Below are 15219 nucleotides of genomic sequence, written 5' to 3'. Positions count from 1 at the left end.
GCAGGCCTCTGGGGGTCTCTTCCAAGCTGCTGACACCCTGCTCCAGGCGCTTTTGAAGTGTGGGCCTGTGCCCTTAATGACAGCAATGTCAGGGTCAGCCAACCACGGTACCACACTTCCGGTGAGAGGTAAAATGTCCTGGCACGCACGCAACCTGGGCGATTTCTGATCTTACAGTGGTCCCGCCTCCTAGCTGCCTCAGAGCCCTGGTGCATTCTGTTCCAGCTGCCTGGAATACGCCCCTGCTTTACCCCATTCACCCAGTCATGCCAATCTCATGCCTCCTCTGCCATGCCTTCCCTGACCACGCCACTAGGGTCATGTCCACTCTGCTTCAAGCCCTTAGTATGACTGCAATGTTACATTTTGAGTGAGTGTGTGATTCTGGGGGCAGCTGAGTCCCCATTGTCCTGTTCATCCCCTGGAACTGGGACTGTGTGGCTCTTTACATCCCCGAATCCAGCACAATGTCCAGCCCTGAGAGGGTGAGGGAAAGAATGATCGGAGGCCACATAGTGAGCAGGGGGACTGGAGTGTCCTCTTGGCCTCTTTATCTCTGAGGCACGTACCACTGTTCTCGGGACAGTGTGGCTTTTCTCTAGGGGCCTGTGCAGCCTGCTTGTTTTGTAGATGGGAGACAGGCCTGGCCAGTTGTGGTCATTTGCCGACACTGCTGTCTCAGTCCAGTGTACATAGAGTATGGGGTGGCACGGGGTCGGAAGAGGGGTGCCCACTCCCGCCGGCAGCTGAGTGAGGCTTTTGGGAGGAGGTGGTGTCTGAACCAGGTGGCACCATTTGGCAGATGGTCTGGGGAAGGCTGAGAAACATCAGGAAGGAAGGAGGAGGTCCTAATGAATGAAGCCCGGGATGGCAGAGGACAGCAAGGCAAAGCCCCGAGTCCCTTGATGGTCCTGGAGGTGCCAGGCTGAGGTTGTCCTCTCTGCACGAGTCAGAGCCAGAGATGCACTGTTGACAGGAGCCAGGCACTGTGGGTCTCCCCCTGGCTAACCTGGGGGCCAGCCCTGGCAGAGGCGCTGGGGGGACGCTGGTGGCCTGCCGAGTACAGGGGAACTACAGCAGGACTCCAGGGGCTCCTGGCTCGCCCGAACCCGGAAGGAGGAAGCTGCACAGGGTTCTGCGCCTGGGCCTGGGATCCCCTGGTTGGGGACTTCCTCTTCCTCTCAGGGCAGACATAGCTGCCGCAGCAGGACAACCCCCTGACCCCGGCATGGAGTGGGGCAAGGGGCCCAGACTCAGAGACTTCCTGAACGGGAGCCTGGCCACCTGGGTGAGGGGCAGGTGGGAGCGGGCTAGGGAGGGGAAGTGAGAGCAAAGGGAGCTGCTGAGGTGTGTGCCTGTGGTCTGGTAACGTCCAGGGGCTGGCTGGTGGAACAGGGTCAAGAACATGGGACCAGAGGCATTCGAGGGATGGGGCATTGACGAGGAGGGGTCCTGGGGTTCCTTGGGGGCAGGTAAGAGGGGTTCAGGATTCGCTCTGCTGATGGGGGCCTGCCACCTGTCCAGCTGACTCCTCTCTGCTCCCCACAGGCCCTGGGACTGGCGGGGCTGGTGGGGGAGGTGGAGGAACCCGTGGGAGAGGAAGAGGAGGAGGCAGAGGAGGAGGAGGAGGAAAAGGGGTCCCTCTGTCCGGAGAAGAGGTTCCTTCTGCTCAGTGACGGGGCTCTGCTCCTCCGGGTGCTGGGCATCATGTAAGGCCATCAGGGGCTGGTGGCATGGGCCCAGGGATCTGAAGGGAGGGGGCCAGCGGGCTGGTGGACCGAGCCTGAGGATGATGGGCGGAGCCTGCTCCAGGGAAGGCGGGTCACCAAGCCCACCTCCCACATCACCATCTGTGGACAGCTCCCCCAGTTCCCGAGGAGGACCTCGGATGGTTAGAGGCCAAGAGAGACCAGCGGCCTGGCGAGTATGGAACCTGAACCACCTGTGGAGCCGACTGAGGGACTTCTACCAGGTGGGGGGTCGCGAAGGGAAGGCGGAGCTGAGAGGGGGTGCCCTGCGGGAAGGCGCCTCTCATGTCCCTGCCCCCCCTCCAGGAGGAGCTGCAGCTGCTGATCCTGTCACCACCTCCAGACCTCCAGACGCTGGGGTTTGACCCCTTCTCAGGTACTCTCCCCCACCAGCCCCGCTGCCTCCACCCCCGCTCCGCACCCCCCTAACCGTGGCTTGTGCCCTGCAGAGAAGGCGGCGGAGGAGCTGCAAGGCCTCCTCCGGCTGTTGCTGGGGGCGTCGGTGCAGGTGAGGAGGGGCGGGAAGGGCAGGGCCGAGCTGCGGCGCCGAGGAGCCGAGACCCTCGCCAACCGACCCCTCGGTGTCTGCACAGTGCGAGCACCGGGAACTCTTCATCCGCCACATCCAGGGCCTCAGCCTCGAGGTCCAGAGCGAGCTGGCCGCCGCTATCCAGGAGGTATTTCAGTGGGTTGACAGCCTGGGGCTGGCACTGTCACCGGGGCGTCCTCGCTACCCTCTTCCTTCTGCCGAACCACTCTCTGTGCGTCCCCAGGTGACCCAACCTGGAGCTGGTGTGGTACTTGCTCTGTCTGGGCTTGAGCCTCGGGAGCTGGCGCCTCCGGAGTTGGAAATGCTGATGGGGGCGCTGTCGAGGCTGGCCCGGGAGCGTGACCTCGGGGCCCAGGTAGGGGCAGCAGGAGCATCGAGGACCCAGATGTGTAGGGAGGTGGGGGGCTGGGTCCAGGCGTGGGGTGGGTCCCGGGGTTATCAGTTGTCACAGCTGGATTCATCTTGTGGTGGTGTCGGGAACGGACGTGGGAGGCTGCGGTGGTAACTCCTGACCCTGAGCCCCTGGCCTCCCCCAGAGGTTGGCGGAACTGCTGCTGGAGCGCGAGCGGGCCCCCTTGCTGCCTGACGTTCCTGCGAAGGCTCCTGTGGAGGGGTCCTCGCACCATCTGGCGCTGCAACTGGCCAATGCCAAGGCCCAGCTGCGGCGCCTGCGGCAAGAGCTGTGAGGGCCGGCAGGCTGGGGAAGGGACCTGCGAGGAGGGGGCCCAAGAGGCCAGAATGGGGTGGCGACTCCGCTGGGGATGGGAGGGCCCGGGCCCGGGAAGGGCTGGGTTCTCAGATGCCCTCCATCGCCCCTTGCCTCCAGGGAGGAGAAGGCCGAAGAACTGCTGGACTCCCAGGAGGAGGTGCAGGGCTTGGAGGCCGAAATTCGAAGGCTCCGCCAGGAGGTGCGTTCGTGGCTCCCCTCCCACCCAGTCCCTTTGCCTCTCCTGCCCCGCTCCTTCACGTCCCTCATCCCTCTGGCCCGCGCCTGGCCGGTCCCAGCTCCGCACCGTCTGCCCAGGCCCAGGCGCTGTCGGGACAGGCCAAGCGGGCGGAGCTGTACCGCGAGGAGGCAGAGGCGCTGCGGGAGCGCGTGGCCCGCCTGCCCCGCCTGCAGGAGGAGCTGCGGCGCTGCCGCGAACGATTGCAGGCGGCCGAGGCCTGCCAGGGCCAGCTGGAGGTGAGGCGGGCGGGGCGCGGGGCGGAGTCGGGGCGGGGCCAGGGTGGGCTGGAAAGGAGGGGGCTGGCTTTATTGGGGGTCGGGGTGTGTGACCACCAGGGCAGCGGGGGAGAACCGATGCAGCGGGTGGTGTCCCGGGCAAGCCCTCCGGAAGGTGGGCCAATGGGGGGGGGGAGCCGTGGGGGCTGTGTAAGGGCGAAAGTGGGGACGAGGGTAGGGGGCGGGTCTGGAGTGAGACCCTAGCTAGTTGGGGGCGCTGAAGGGTAGGACCTGGAGCGATGCTGCCTGGAATGGGTTCCAGGGGGAAGTTACCAGGCCTGCACCAAAGCCAGGCCAAGGGTTTGGGAAGGTGCCTGGGGAGACCCTGGAGGAAGATGGGCAGATAGAGTTGAGGAAGGGGAGCAGCGTCTGTGGGGAGCCGAGGGCCCGGAGTGCACAGGGCTGCGTCACAATTGACTTCTGCGTCCCCCACCAGGAGGCACGGGTGCTCTCAGGGGCCCTGGAGGCTTCGAAGGCGCTGCTGGAAGAGCACCTGGAGGCCGCCAGAGACCGCTGCGCGCGGCTGCACCAGACACAGCGGGAGAACCTGGTGCTGCACACGCGGCTGGGCGAGGCCCTGGCGGTGAGGCGGCCTGGTGATCCCTGCTGGGCTGACCTGCTGCTCCTCTCCCTGTGACCCTTACTCTTGGTGCCCCCTCTAGCAGTGCTGCAGCCCACACTCTTGGTGTGGCCATGGCGGGTGGGGCTGGGTCTGACCCTGCCCCTCCACCCCCAGGAGGTGGACTCCTTGCGACATCAGGTGGACCAGTTGACGGGGGAGAACGTGGAGCTGGAGCTGGAGCTTCAGAGGAGGCTGGAACCACTCCCTGGGTCCCCTGTGGAAGGTGTGTGTCGCCGTGGGGTGGGGGTCCGGGCTGGGGGCTGCCTGTGTTTTCCTGCAGCTGTCGTGGGAGGGGTTCTGCCTTTAGCCCCCTCTTTCCTCCAGGTCTTTGTGGGGTGTATGTGAGGAGCTGGGAGTGTGGGCAGAGTCCTGACTTTGCCTGACCCTCCCAGCACCCCTGCTAGGAGTGGCCCCCTCTCTGCAAGATGAAGTGAGGGAGGTTGAGGCTGAGCAGCTTCGGACCCTCGAGAAGGAGAATCGGGAGCTTCGAAGCTTGCTTCAGGTGCTGCAGGGACAGCTAGGTGACCAGGTGAGTCTCCCACCTTGGTCCTAGCTGGCCCCACCCCATCCTCCCTGGGCCTGCCTGACTCTCTCATATGCTCTCAGCGCCCCCTGTTGGAGGAGCAGAGCCAGGACTCCAAGCTTCCTGTGCTGGATGGGGCTCCCTGGACTCTCGCAGCCTCAGACCCTAGCTCCCAGGGTTTGGTGTGCCAGGTTGGGCATCAAGGTCCCCAGCTGGCTCCCACGACATCAGACTCAGCTCTCAAGGGATCAGCTGAGTGTCTCCAGGCATCTGATTCAGACCTAGAATCGACAGTGAAGCACCTGCGGGTGGCTGCCATGGCCCCCCAGACCTCAGACTTGACTGCCCAAGAGTCAGACCCTACTGTGGAGACACAGGGGTCCTTGGAGAAGAATGACCGTGGAGTCTCTCTTTGGAGCCCCATTTCTGCAACCCCTCCTCAGGGTCCAGCGATCGAAAGTGACACACAACAGTTGGTGGAAGGAGAGACTGGGGAGAAAGGGGCTCCCCAAGGTGGGTCAGGGTCTCAGGCCCAGGATCTGCGACAGGAGGACCCTGAACCGACACGGGGATCCTCAGAGCTCAACCTCTGTGTGCTGCTAGAGGAGCTGGAGACCCTGGGCAACAGGTCGGACCTGTCCAAGCCACCAACAGAGGACGGGGCGCCTGAACAGAGGCTGGAGGGAGCGGTCAGGGAATCGGCTCCTCAAAAACCAGAGCAGAAGTTGGACGGGGCTCCTGATGTCCAGGCCTGGGAGGGGCCGATCCCAGGGGAGTTCCTGGCCAGTGGTATCCCAGAGCAGGAGGCCCTCAGGGAGGAGGTGGTGCGCCTGAGGACAGAGGTTGCCGCCCTTAGGGCTGAGCTGGAGGCCCAGACCCGCAGGCTGGAGGCCCGGGGCTTGGAGGCTGCCCGGCTCTCTGAGGAGCTGGCCCAAGCACGGAGGGCCGAAGCTGAGGCCCACCGGGAGGCAGAGGCCCAGGCCCAGGAGCAAGCCCGGCTGCGGGAGGCAGTGGAGACAGCGGGCCGGGAGCTGGAGGCTGCATCGCGGGAGCGGGAGGCTCTGGCAGAGGCCCTGGGGGCAGCGGGCCGAGAGCGCAGGCAGTGGGAGCGCGAGGGCCCCAGGCTGCGGGCCAGGGCGGAGGCTGCTGAAGAGCGGATGCAGGTGCTGGAGAGCCAGGGCCGAGGCTGCCTGGAGGAAGTGGAGAGGGAGCGCCAGGAGAAGCAAGCCCTCCGTGAGGTAGGTCGGCCTCATGGCCGGCGTTGAAAACGGGGCTCCGGGCTAGTGGCTGGAGTTCGGGGTTACGGATCCATCAGCAGCGCCGCGTGCCCAGCACCGAACGGGCCAAAGAGAGAAAGCCCAGGTCCAGCCCCGCCTTCCCAGGACACGTCGGTGGGGTGGGGCGCAGGAGCGGGTGAGCCTCTGCGCACCATCCTGGTGCTCTGGGGACAGCAGTGTTCTCACCTCTGCCCCAGCGCCGCCTCCCGGGACATGGGGTCTAGTCCTTGTCTCTGCAGGTCTTTGAAAGACTGAGATAATGGTGTAGAGACCCTGGTTCATGCTGGGTCAAGGCAGGTTGAAAATGATCAAGAAATGGTTACTCAGTTGGGCATGGTGGACACGCCTGTAATCCCAGTGACTCAGGAGGCTGAGGCAGGAGGATGGCAAGTTTGAGGCCGGCCTCAGAAACTTAGCAAGGTCTTGTCTCAAAATAAAAAATAAAAAGAACCGGGGCTGTGGCTCAGTGGTAAAGCATCCATTGCTTCAGTATCCAGTAACAACAAAAAAAAAAAAAAAAAAAAAAAGAAAAAAAAAAGAAAAAGAAAAGAAAAAAGGCAGGTTTCTTCAGTGCAATCTTCAATCGTTAAGACTGCACTAGGTGGGGAAGGACAGGACCTTATTTTTATTTTGGTTTTTGGTACTGGGGATTGCACTCAGGGGCTCTCTACCATTTAGCTACATCCCCAACCCCTTTTCTTATTTTTGAGAATAGGGTCTTGCTAAGTTGCTTAGTTGGTCCTTGAACTTGTGATCCTCCTGCCTCAGCCTTCTGAATCGCTGAGATTATGAGTGCACCTGCCTGGTTAGGACAAAGACTTCAAAGCCTTAAAAATGCCCCAGGGGTCCAGAGGGAGTAGGGGCGAGGAGTTGGCTTTGAAGGTGTCGGTACTCTGTCCTCACACAGGGGAAGGCACTCACGGGTGGGAGTGTGGGGCTCTGTTTGAGGAGGGTCACCTCAATTGGTCTGGGGCCATCAGGAGGCAGTGGCAGGGTTGCAGGCGAGACGGGCTGGGTTGGGACAGGGACCGGAGAGAGAGAAGGCCTGGACAACTTGTATTTGTTCATTTACGCATGTGTTAGCAGCATCTCTGTGGTGCCAGGCCCTGTACTAGGCTGTAGGCACACAGTAGTGACCAGGGTGCCCACACAGCCCTGTCACAGGCCAGGTTGGGGGAGCCATGGGGTCCAGCCAGCTACCTGGCCTCAGGAGGGCACATCCAGGAAGGCTTCCTGAGGAGGAGGGAGAGGGGCAGGCCCAGTTGTGGGAAGGACGGGCCAGGAGAGGTGGGGCTGGGAGTGGATTGAGCAGGGTCCTGCTGACCGGGAGGGGGCGGGCAGTCACCCGAGGTTTAAGACGGGCAAAGTGGTCAGTCCACATTGAGAAGCACCTCAGGGAAAGAGGGCACCACAAGGCCACGGGGACGGCGTTGGCACCAGTAGGTGCCAGCGCTGGGGGTGTGTGGGCGAGGAATGGAGTGTTCTGGCGTGAACAGCATCCAGTTCCCTTCCGTTGTACAGACGAGGACCTGAGTTCCGGGGGGGAAGAGCAATTGACTCAGACCCCTCTGTGTGACGGTTGGGTTGACTGGAGTTAGGGCTCCTGTGGGGCAGGTGCGCCCCAAGGGGCGTGGGGATGGGAGGCCGTCCCTGGAATGGACTCTGTAGGGTATGACCAAAGGACACTGTCAGGCCACAGGAACTGCATTCCATCCCCAAATCCCTGCTTTTCGGCTGTGTGGCTTGGGGCAAGTTACTCCATCTCTCTGAGCCTTGGTTTCCTCATCTGTAAAACTGGAATAAAACTTTACCTACTGTACAGGATCTTAAAGAGGACAGAGAGCTTGGAGCAGGGCCTGGTCCACACCTATGCTTAGTCAGCAGAGGAAGGGGCAGGGAGGGTGGGAGTAGGGCTGGTGAGCTGAAAGGCTGGCTCTGAGGGCCCAGAGGTTGGAAGAAGCTGGGGACGGGGAACTGATTTCCTGGTTGGAGCAGTTCCTGGCGGTACCTGGGTGTGGCATAGGAGGAGCCCTCTGACTGGGGAAGGCAGGGAACCAGGGGCCTCTGGGGTTGTCCACATGGGCGTGGAAGCCTCCCAGGGGCCCAGGCTCTGGGCCTCTGCCTTCATCCCCATTCTCTCCAGCTGCAGCAGTACTTGGGCCTAGAGGCCATTGGTGGCTGGCCAGGCAGCAGTGCCTTGTGGGACTTGTAGTTTTTTAGCAAGAGGCCACAGCCACTGGTGAAGGGAAGTGCAGTGCCCCATCTGGGGCCTGGGTGGGTTGTTAGGCCAGGACCAGCAGCAGAGGCTTATAGGGCTGGTTTCCAGAAGCAGGATGGAGCAGGTGGCTGGTCAGTGTTGGCCCTTTCCGTGGCTTCATCCCGCCAGTCCCCCCGTGTGTCAGAATGGTCTGCCCTACCTCCCCCTGGGCCCACAGGCCAGAGTGGGCCTCCCGCCCTCTCCCCCTGGAATGGTGTGGCCCAACCGCCCGAAGATCACAGGCCCTGACCCACCCTTCGTGGCCTCCACTGTGGTCAGGCCTGGGAACCCCAAGTCCCTGTCCTGCCATCCCTCCGAGGTGGAAGGTGTTCTCAGGCACGCCTCCGTTGTCTCCACATGGCTGGTGTGAGGCCCCGCCGGGCGCATGCCCCCGTCACCCTGTTCACAAGGAAGAGCTATGGGCTCCGAGAGGTGACAGCCCGCACGCCCTGCCCGGCTGCCCGCCCAGTTCTCCCACGTGCTCCCCGTGGGCCACCAGACCTTGCTGTCTTCTGGTTGGGGGAGAAGATATTTGCCTAGAGCAGCAGAGCCAGGGCTGGGAGCCAGCCCTCCTCTGCTCTGGGGAGGGACGGGTCAGGCGCCACCCCTGCCCGCTGAGCCCCCCGCCTGCCCTCAGGAGCTGGAGAAGGCCATGGCGCGGGGCCGGGAGCTGGGTGCCCGGCTGGAGCACCTGCAGCAGGACCTGGAGCGTGCGGCGCTGGAGCGCCAGGAGTTTCTCCAGGAACAGGAGAACCAGCAGCAGAGGTGCGGCGGCGCCCAGCGGGCTGAGGGCCGGCAGGGGCCTGGGGAAGGGCGGGGCCGGCTGGGTGCCAAGGCTTCTCCTGGCAGGTACCGGGGCCTGGAGCAGCGACTGGAAGCCGAGCTGCAGGCAGCGGCCACCAGCAAGGAAGAAGCACTGATGGAGCTTAAGAACAGGGCCCTGCAGCTGGAAGAGGAGCTGTTCCAGGTGAGGCCGGGCCCAGGGTTGCCTGTTCCCGGGTCTCCCCGGATTCTTAGCAAGCTGCTTGTCTCACACCCCTTGGGACCTGCTGGAGGGAGCACTGGGCTGGGGGTCAGGTGGCTGTGTGACCTTTTGGGAGCCTTGTCTCCCCTATTCCTCAAACGGATGGAACTGCTGCTTGAAGTGGCTGCTCTGCCTGTCTGGCCTGGCCCTGTCACCTCTCGGTGAGCCTAGTTACTGCCATCCCAGCGCATCAGTGAGACCCCTGAAGAGGGTGTAGGTCCCTGTGCCATCCCCATGCGGCCACTGCCACCTGCATGGCCTTCCCCACCTGTCTTACAGCTGCGCCAGGGCCCTGGGGGGCTGGGGCCCGAGGGGCATGAACTTCAGGTCACGGGGACCCAGAGCGGGCGGCTCATCGAGGTGGAACGCAGCGTGAGTGCGGGTCATGGGGGTGCAGGTGGGGTCGGCTCAGTGGCCACCGCTAACCTTGCTTTCTGGACAGAACGCAACCCTGGTAGCAGAGAAGGTGGCTCTGCAGGGGCAGCTACAGCACCTGGAGGGGCAGCTGGGAAGCCTGCAGGGCCAGGCCCAGGAGCTGCTGCTGCAGAGTCAGCGGGCGCAGGAGCACAGCAGCCGCCTGCAGGTGGGTGCGGCCAGGGCGCCCCTTCTCCCTGCCTTCTCCCTGCCCTCTCGCCCACAGCTCGCTGGCTGCTACTCCGGAGTTCACCGCCGCTACCTGTGACCCTAGCCATCCTGTCCCCACTCTTCCCGGCCCAGTCCCCAGCCCCTACGGTTGCACACGTTCATCCTGTTACGTCCTATCTCAGCCCTCTCCTCCACAGCCAGCCATCACCCTCACTTCCCCTGTCCCTACCCTGGCCCCCTTTGTCCCATCCCAGTCTGGGGCCTCTTGCCCTCCCCTGTGTAACCTGGCACCACCCAGCCCCCAGGATGCCTCTCTCCTACTCTGACCCATTAACCACTTCTTTGGCCTTCAGAGGTCCCTCCCGCTGCCCTCCAATCTCAGGCCGCTGCCTCGTACCCCCTTTTGGGCCTGGGGTTCCCTGGATCCTTCCTTTCTTGATCCTAGGCCGAGAAGTCGGTGCTGGAGATGCAGGGCCAGGAGCTGCACAGGAAGCTGGGGGTGCTGGAGGAGGAGGTGAGGGTTGCGCGGCGGTCCCAGGAGGAGACCCGTGGGCAGCAGCAGGCTCTGCTGCGGGACCATGAGGCCCTGGCACAGCTGCAGCGGCGGCAGGAGACTGAGCTGGAGGGCTTGCTGGCACGGCACCGTGACCTCAAGGCCAACATGCGGGCGCTGGAGCTGGCCCACCGGGAGCTGCAGGGCCGGTGAGCACCCTCAGGGTCTAGTGTCTAGTCCTCTCTCCAGCAAGCCCTTTCCCCAGAGCAGGTTCCTTGGCAAGTCTGACTGGCCAGGAAGCCACACCTATCCCCACCTCTGTTCTGTGATGCCCTTGGCTGCTGTGGTGCCCTCTTGGGGGCATAGGCTCCCTACATGTCTGGTCTGGGCTCGTCTGTTGGGAGTGGTGGCACTGTGCTCTGTGGCTTTACCTGGTGACCAATGCTTAGGAGGTGTCAGACCCCCAGGTCAAGACATGTCAGCACCCCCTGGCCTTGGCCCCAGGGCTCTGCAGTCCCCTCAGTCCCTCGTCTTTCAGGCATGAGCAGCTGCAGGCCCAGAGGGCCAGTGTGGAGGCACAGGAGGTGGCCCTGCTGGCAGAGCGTGATCGCCTCATGCAGGACGGACATCGACAGCGGGGCCTGGAGGAAGAGCTGCGGAGGCTGCAGAGTGAGCACGAGAGGTACCAGCCCTGAGGTGGCCGCTCCTGGCTCAGTGCCCCCATCTGTGGAGTGGTTCCCAGTGTGGCCGTCATTGTCCCTGGGGGTGCTGCTTTGCTTCTCTTCCCAGCATGGCTCCTCTGGCCCCCCGGAGAGCCATTCCCTTTGCCTTCCAAGAGCCCAGATGCTGCTGGCGGAGGTGTCTCGGGAGCGAGGGGAGCTGCAGGGCGAGCGTGGGGAGCTGCGGGGTCGGCTGGCCCGGCTGGAGCTGGAGCGGGCGCAGCTGGAGATGCAGAGCCAGCAGCTGCGTGAGTCCAACCAGCAGCTGGACCTGAGCGCTTGCCGGCTGACCACGCAGTGTGAGGTGTGGGGTGGGGCGGCAGCCGCCTGGGGTGTCTGAGGTGCCGGGCGGCCAGGGAGGGCTGCCCAGGCCGCTGAGCCAGAGTGGCTCCTGACCAGTGCCGCCCCCGCCAGCTACTGACCGAGCTCCGGAGTGCCCAGGAGGAGGAGAACCGGCAGCTCCTGGCCGAGGTGCAGGCCCTGAGCCGGGAGAACAGGGAGCTCCTGGAGCGCAGCCTGGAGAGCCGGGACCACCTGCACCGAGAGCAGCGAGAGTACCTGTGAGCAGGCTGCTGCGGGCCGCGGGCCCCCGGGTTGTTCACGGGTCCCAGGGGAAGCACCAGACTGACCGCCCAGCCTCGTCTCACCAGCCCTCTTGCACCCGGAGCCTTCTGCCTGTGCTCCGCTCCCGCCCGTGCCTTCCCCGGCCTCATTCTCCCCGCCCGCTCCCTCCAGGGACCAGCTTAATGCCCTGCGCCGTGAGAAGCAGAAGCTGGTGGAGAAGATCATGGACCAGTACCGCGTGCTAGCGCCTGGGCCCCTGCCCCGGACCAAGTGAGGGCCCCTCAGCTCCCTGGGCCTGGGATCCTGCCCACGTGGCCCCTGCCCTGCCCTGCCCTCTGACCCCGGCCCAGCTCAGTGCAGGCCCTAGTGAGGGTTAGCCTGGCTTTGCCACCCCCCACGCGCTCCTCTCCCTCCTTCCTCCTGTCCTTACTCCCTCTTGTGCCCTCTTGCCCCCAGGAAGGGCAGCTGGCTGACAGACAAGGTGAAGAGGCTGATGCGGCCCCGGAGGGAGGGGGTCCCCCATGGGGGGCCACGCCTGGGGGCCGATGGGGCTGGCAGCACCGAGAGCCTGGGGGGCCCCCCGGAGACGGAGCTTCCCGAGGGCAGGGAGGCAGATGGGACAGGTGGGTCTGGGGGCCAGGTGACCAGGAGGTCCCTACCCCACGTGCCCCCAGTGGCGCCTGCCTGCACACATGTCCCTGCTGGCCTTCCCTGCTGCCCACCCCACCAGTCCAGACGCTTTCAGCTGCTCTTTGCCCTGGGCCCCGTGGGGTTCCTCTTGCTGGCACCCTGCTGTCACCTACCCAGTCCTGCCCCACGCTAGGACCTTGCAGTGGCAGGGCCCTTTAGAGAGAGGTCATTTATCGTAGATAGCAGATGAGGACGCCGAGGCCCGGGGGCCACGTACCTTGCCCAAGGTACACAGTGAGTTAGCGTCCAAGCCAGCACAGGGCCTCCCGTGGCCACCTGTCCACCTGTCCCCTGCCCCGCTCTGCCTCCTCTCCCTGGTCCTGTGCAGCCTCACGCCACGCATGGCCTCCTCGGCTTGCCCAGCAGCTCTGCTCTTCCCTGACGCCTCCCTGCCATGCCTCTTACAGGGTCCCCTTCACCAGCACCCATGCGCCGGGCCCAGAGCTCCCTCTGCCTGCGCGACGAGACTCTGGCAGGGGGGCAGCGGCGGAAGCTCAGCTCACGGTTCCCTGTGGGGCGAAGCTCTGAGTCATTCAGCCCAGGGGACACCCCCCGGCAGCGATTCCGCCAGCGCCGCCCAGGCCCCCTGGGAGCACCCAGCGCCCATGGGAAAGGTGAGGGAAAAGGTCTTTGTCCTTGTGAGCCCCCAACTCCCTGTGTGCCCACCACCTTGGCAGAGGGGACTTCCTTCCTGTCCTCTGTCTCCTGCAAGCCCTGTCCACCTCTGTCCTGGCCCCCAGGGCCCAGTGGCTACCTTGTGTCCCCCAGGACCCGTTGTGGAATGGGATGGCTCCAATAAGACCCTCCAGGAACATGAAGCAGATGCCAACCGAGAGGGTGAGTCGGAGCCGGGGAAGGAATAGGGGTATGTCCTGCCTGGGCCCCTGGGAGACCTCATCATTTTCTCATCCGACAAGAGATCTTTACAAAGTGCCAGGTGGCGTGCTGTTGGGGATCCAGCAGGGGACGTTGTGGTGTAGGGAGGCAGATAGGAAACAGTATGCATAAGAATTATTATTATCTACAACAGCCCTGCCCAGCGGACAGAGGCGGAAGCCACAGGGCAGTTTCTACTTTCCTAATAGCTCATCACCTGTAAAAAGAGACAGGTAAAATGAAATTTAATAACATCATCCCACTTAGCTCAACACGCCTGAACGATTACCATTTCAGCATGGCGTCAGTGTAAACAGTCACCAGTGAGACATTTGATGCTGGTTTTTCATACCAAGTCCTTGAAGTCCAGTGGGCCTTTCCCTCACAAGCCCGTGGAGTTCAGCTCAAGCCCCGGGAGGGAGCATCAGGAGGCGACAGTGCTCGGGGAAGAAAGCAGGGCGGCGGGGGGAATGGGGAGTGCTCGTGGAGTAGGCCTGAGACAGGAGGTGACAGCGTGTCTGGGGAATGGCAGTCCAGCCAGAGCACAGGTTGAAGAAAGGTCGTTCGTTTCAGGGCTGGCTGGGGCAGCTGGTGTGGAGGAGGCTGAAGGCAGGGGCCCCGGTGGTCACCTGGAGTCTGGGCATCCTCTGAGGGAGGTGGGCCTGAGCCGAGCATTTTTTCCCCAGGCCTTGAGGATCCGGAGCCGGAGAAACGTCCCCTCACCCCTTCCCTCAGCCAGTGACACCACAGGGATAGGCAGCTGGCGAGAGCAGTCTGCTCGCCGTTGGAGTGTCAGTGGGGTCGTTGGGCAGCCCAAGAGCTCCGGGAGCCCGGGCACCCCAGCACAGTCTTTGCACAAAGAAGCCTGGGCCCCCGAGTCCCCCACGGCCTTGAGATGGAGATGGAACAAGCTCGTGGATAGTGGGGATGGCCCAGGAGTGTTGCCTGGCTCTACCCTGCGGTCATCGCTGAGGAGGCGGTCTCTGGGGGATTCCCCAGCTGAAGGGGGCTGTCAGGAGTGGGCCAGAGAGCCCCCTACCCGGTCCAGACGGGGAGCCAAGGCCCACTCCCTGGGGACCGTGACCTGGGCTGACCTCTGAGCCTTAGTTGGAGGGACCTGAGAATAAAGCTGGGCTGTGGCCATCCGAATCTGTGCTGTCTACTGGCTGCATCTGCGAGCTGAGGTCCCAGCAACACTTCAGGGCCAGTCCCGATTGGTGGGGATCGGTGGCCAGATGGCCCTGCAGGGGCAGGGCAGCAAAGGGCATTGGGATGTGACCAGTTGGGCTTGCCGAAGCCTTCAAGTACCACTGGGGTGGGCAGGGGGATGGTGTGCTGGTAGCTAGCACGGACAGGGCCTGGGCCCTGGGTTCTGGGCCACGGGGTAGTATGCCCCCGCGGCCTGCCCCGCCCTCTCCCAGGGCACCCTCTTCTGTCCCTTCATGTCTTCCGGCCTTGTCAGCTTCTTTCCCCATCCCTTTGGGGTTGAGCCCTTTCGTGGGTAGTGCACAGCTCACTAGGTAGGGTGTCATCTAGTCCCAGGAGCTGCCACAAGAGGTGAGAGGGACACCTGATCAGGACTCTGATCAGGACCTCTGGGATGATGCCTGAGAAGGAGGCAATTAGGCTCGGTGACAGGATGTGAGTCAGTACCTGGAGCCACCCAGGGGAAGGTAGGGCTGCTAGAGGCTGAGGTGAGGCGGCTGCCTTTGGGGCGGGTTTGCTGGGAGGCGTGGCCATTCCCTCTCCAGGCTCCTTCCTCCTCTCGGCCTGAGCGTCACAGGAGGTGGGGTCAGGGCAGAGCTGAGGGCCCTCTCCCATAGGCCTCAGGGTTGGGGCTCTGGTGGCTTCCCAACCCTGCTTGGTGGTCTCTGGAGGCCGGTCAGCCAGGGGCTCTGGGCTTGATGGGAGAGAGGGGACATCCCCCCCCCCTCCCCCCCTGTGTGGCCTTGGTATTCCTTTTTTTATTTTTGTGCTGGGAACTGGACCCAGGGCCTCGTGCATGCCAGGCAAGTGCTCTACCAGTCTGTAGTCCTTCTTACCACCCAGAGTGAGAGCTGTCTGAGGCT

At 63.7% G+C, this 15219-nt stretch overlaps 1 protein-coding gene across 2 annotated transcripts; it reads left to right on the top strand.

Annotated features, from left to right (window-relative positions):
• The first annotated feature begins 1149 nt into the window (after positions 1–1149).
• CCDC88B (coiled-coil domain containing 88B) lies at positions 1150–14041 on the top strand. 2 transcript variants are annotated; one of them, XM_079104065.1, is made up of 27 exons: positions 1150–1288; positions 1549–1709; positions 1861–1972; positions 2055–2124; positions 2198–2256; positions 2342–2425; positions 2522–2653; positions 2835–2980; positions 3125–3206; positions 3323–3481; positions 3957–4103; positions 4257–4365; positions 4535–4671; positions 4749–5903; positions 8837–8964; positions 9049–9166; positions 9503–9595; positions 9666–9806; positions 10254–10510; positions 10840–10983; positions 11138–11324; positions 11435–11580; positions 11756–11854; positions 12041–12207; positions 12682–12888; positions 13043–13111; positions 13837–14041. In XM_079104065.1, the coding sequence occupies exons 1-27, from the start codon at positions 1229–1231 to the stop codon at positions 13890–13892; spliced, it is 4425 nt and encodes a 1474-aa protein (XP_078960191.1). In that variant the 5' UTR covers positions 1150–1228; the 3' UTR covers positions 13893–14041. The 2 variants fall into 2 exon arrangements, with proteins under 2 accessions (XP_078960191.1, XP_078960192.1); XM_079104066.1 differs by lacking the exon at positions 9503–9595.
• Positions 14042–15219: the final 1178 nt, after the last annotated feature.

Source organism: Sciurus vulgaris, assembly GCF_902686455.1.
Source record: "Sciurus vulgaris genome assembly, chromosome: 11".
Taxonomy (NCBI): domain Eukaryota; kingdom Metazoa; phylum Chordata; class Mammalia; order Rodentia; family Sciuridae; genus Sciurus; species Sciurus vulgaris.
This window is presented reverse-complemented; position numbering and strand designations above follow the sequence as displayed.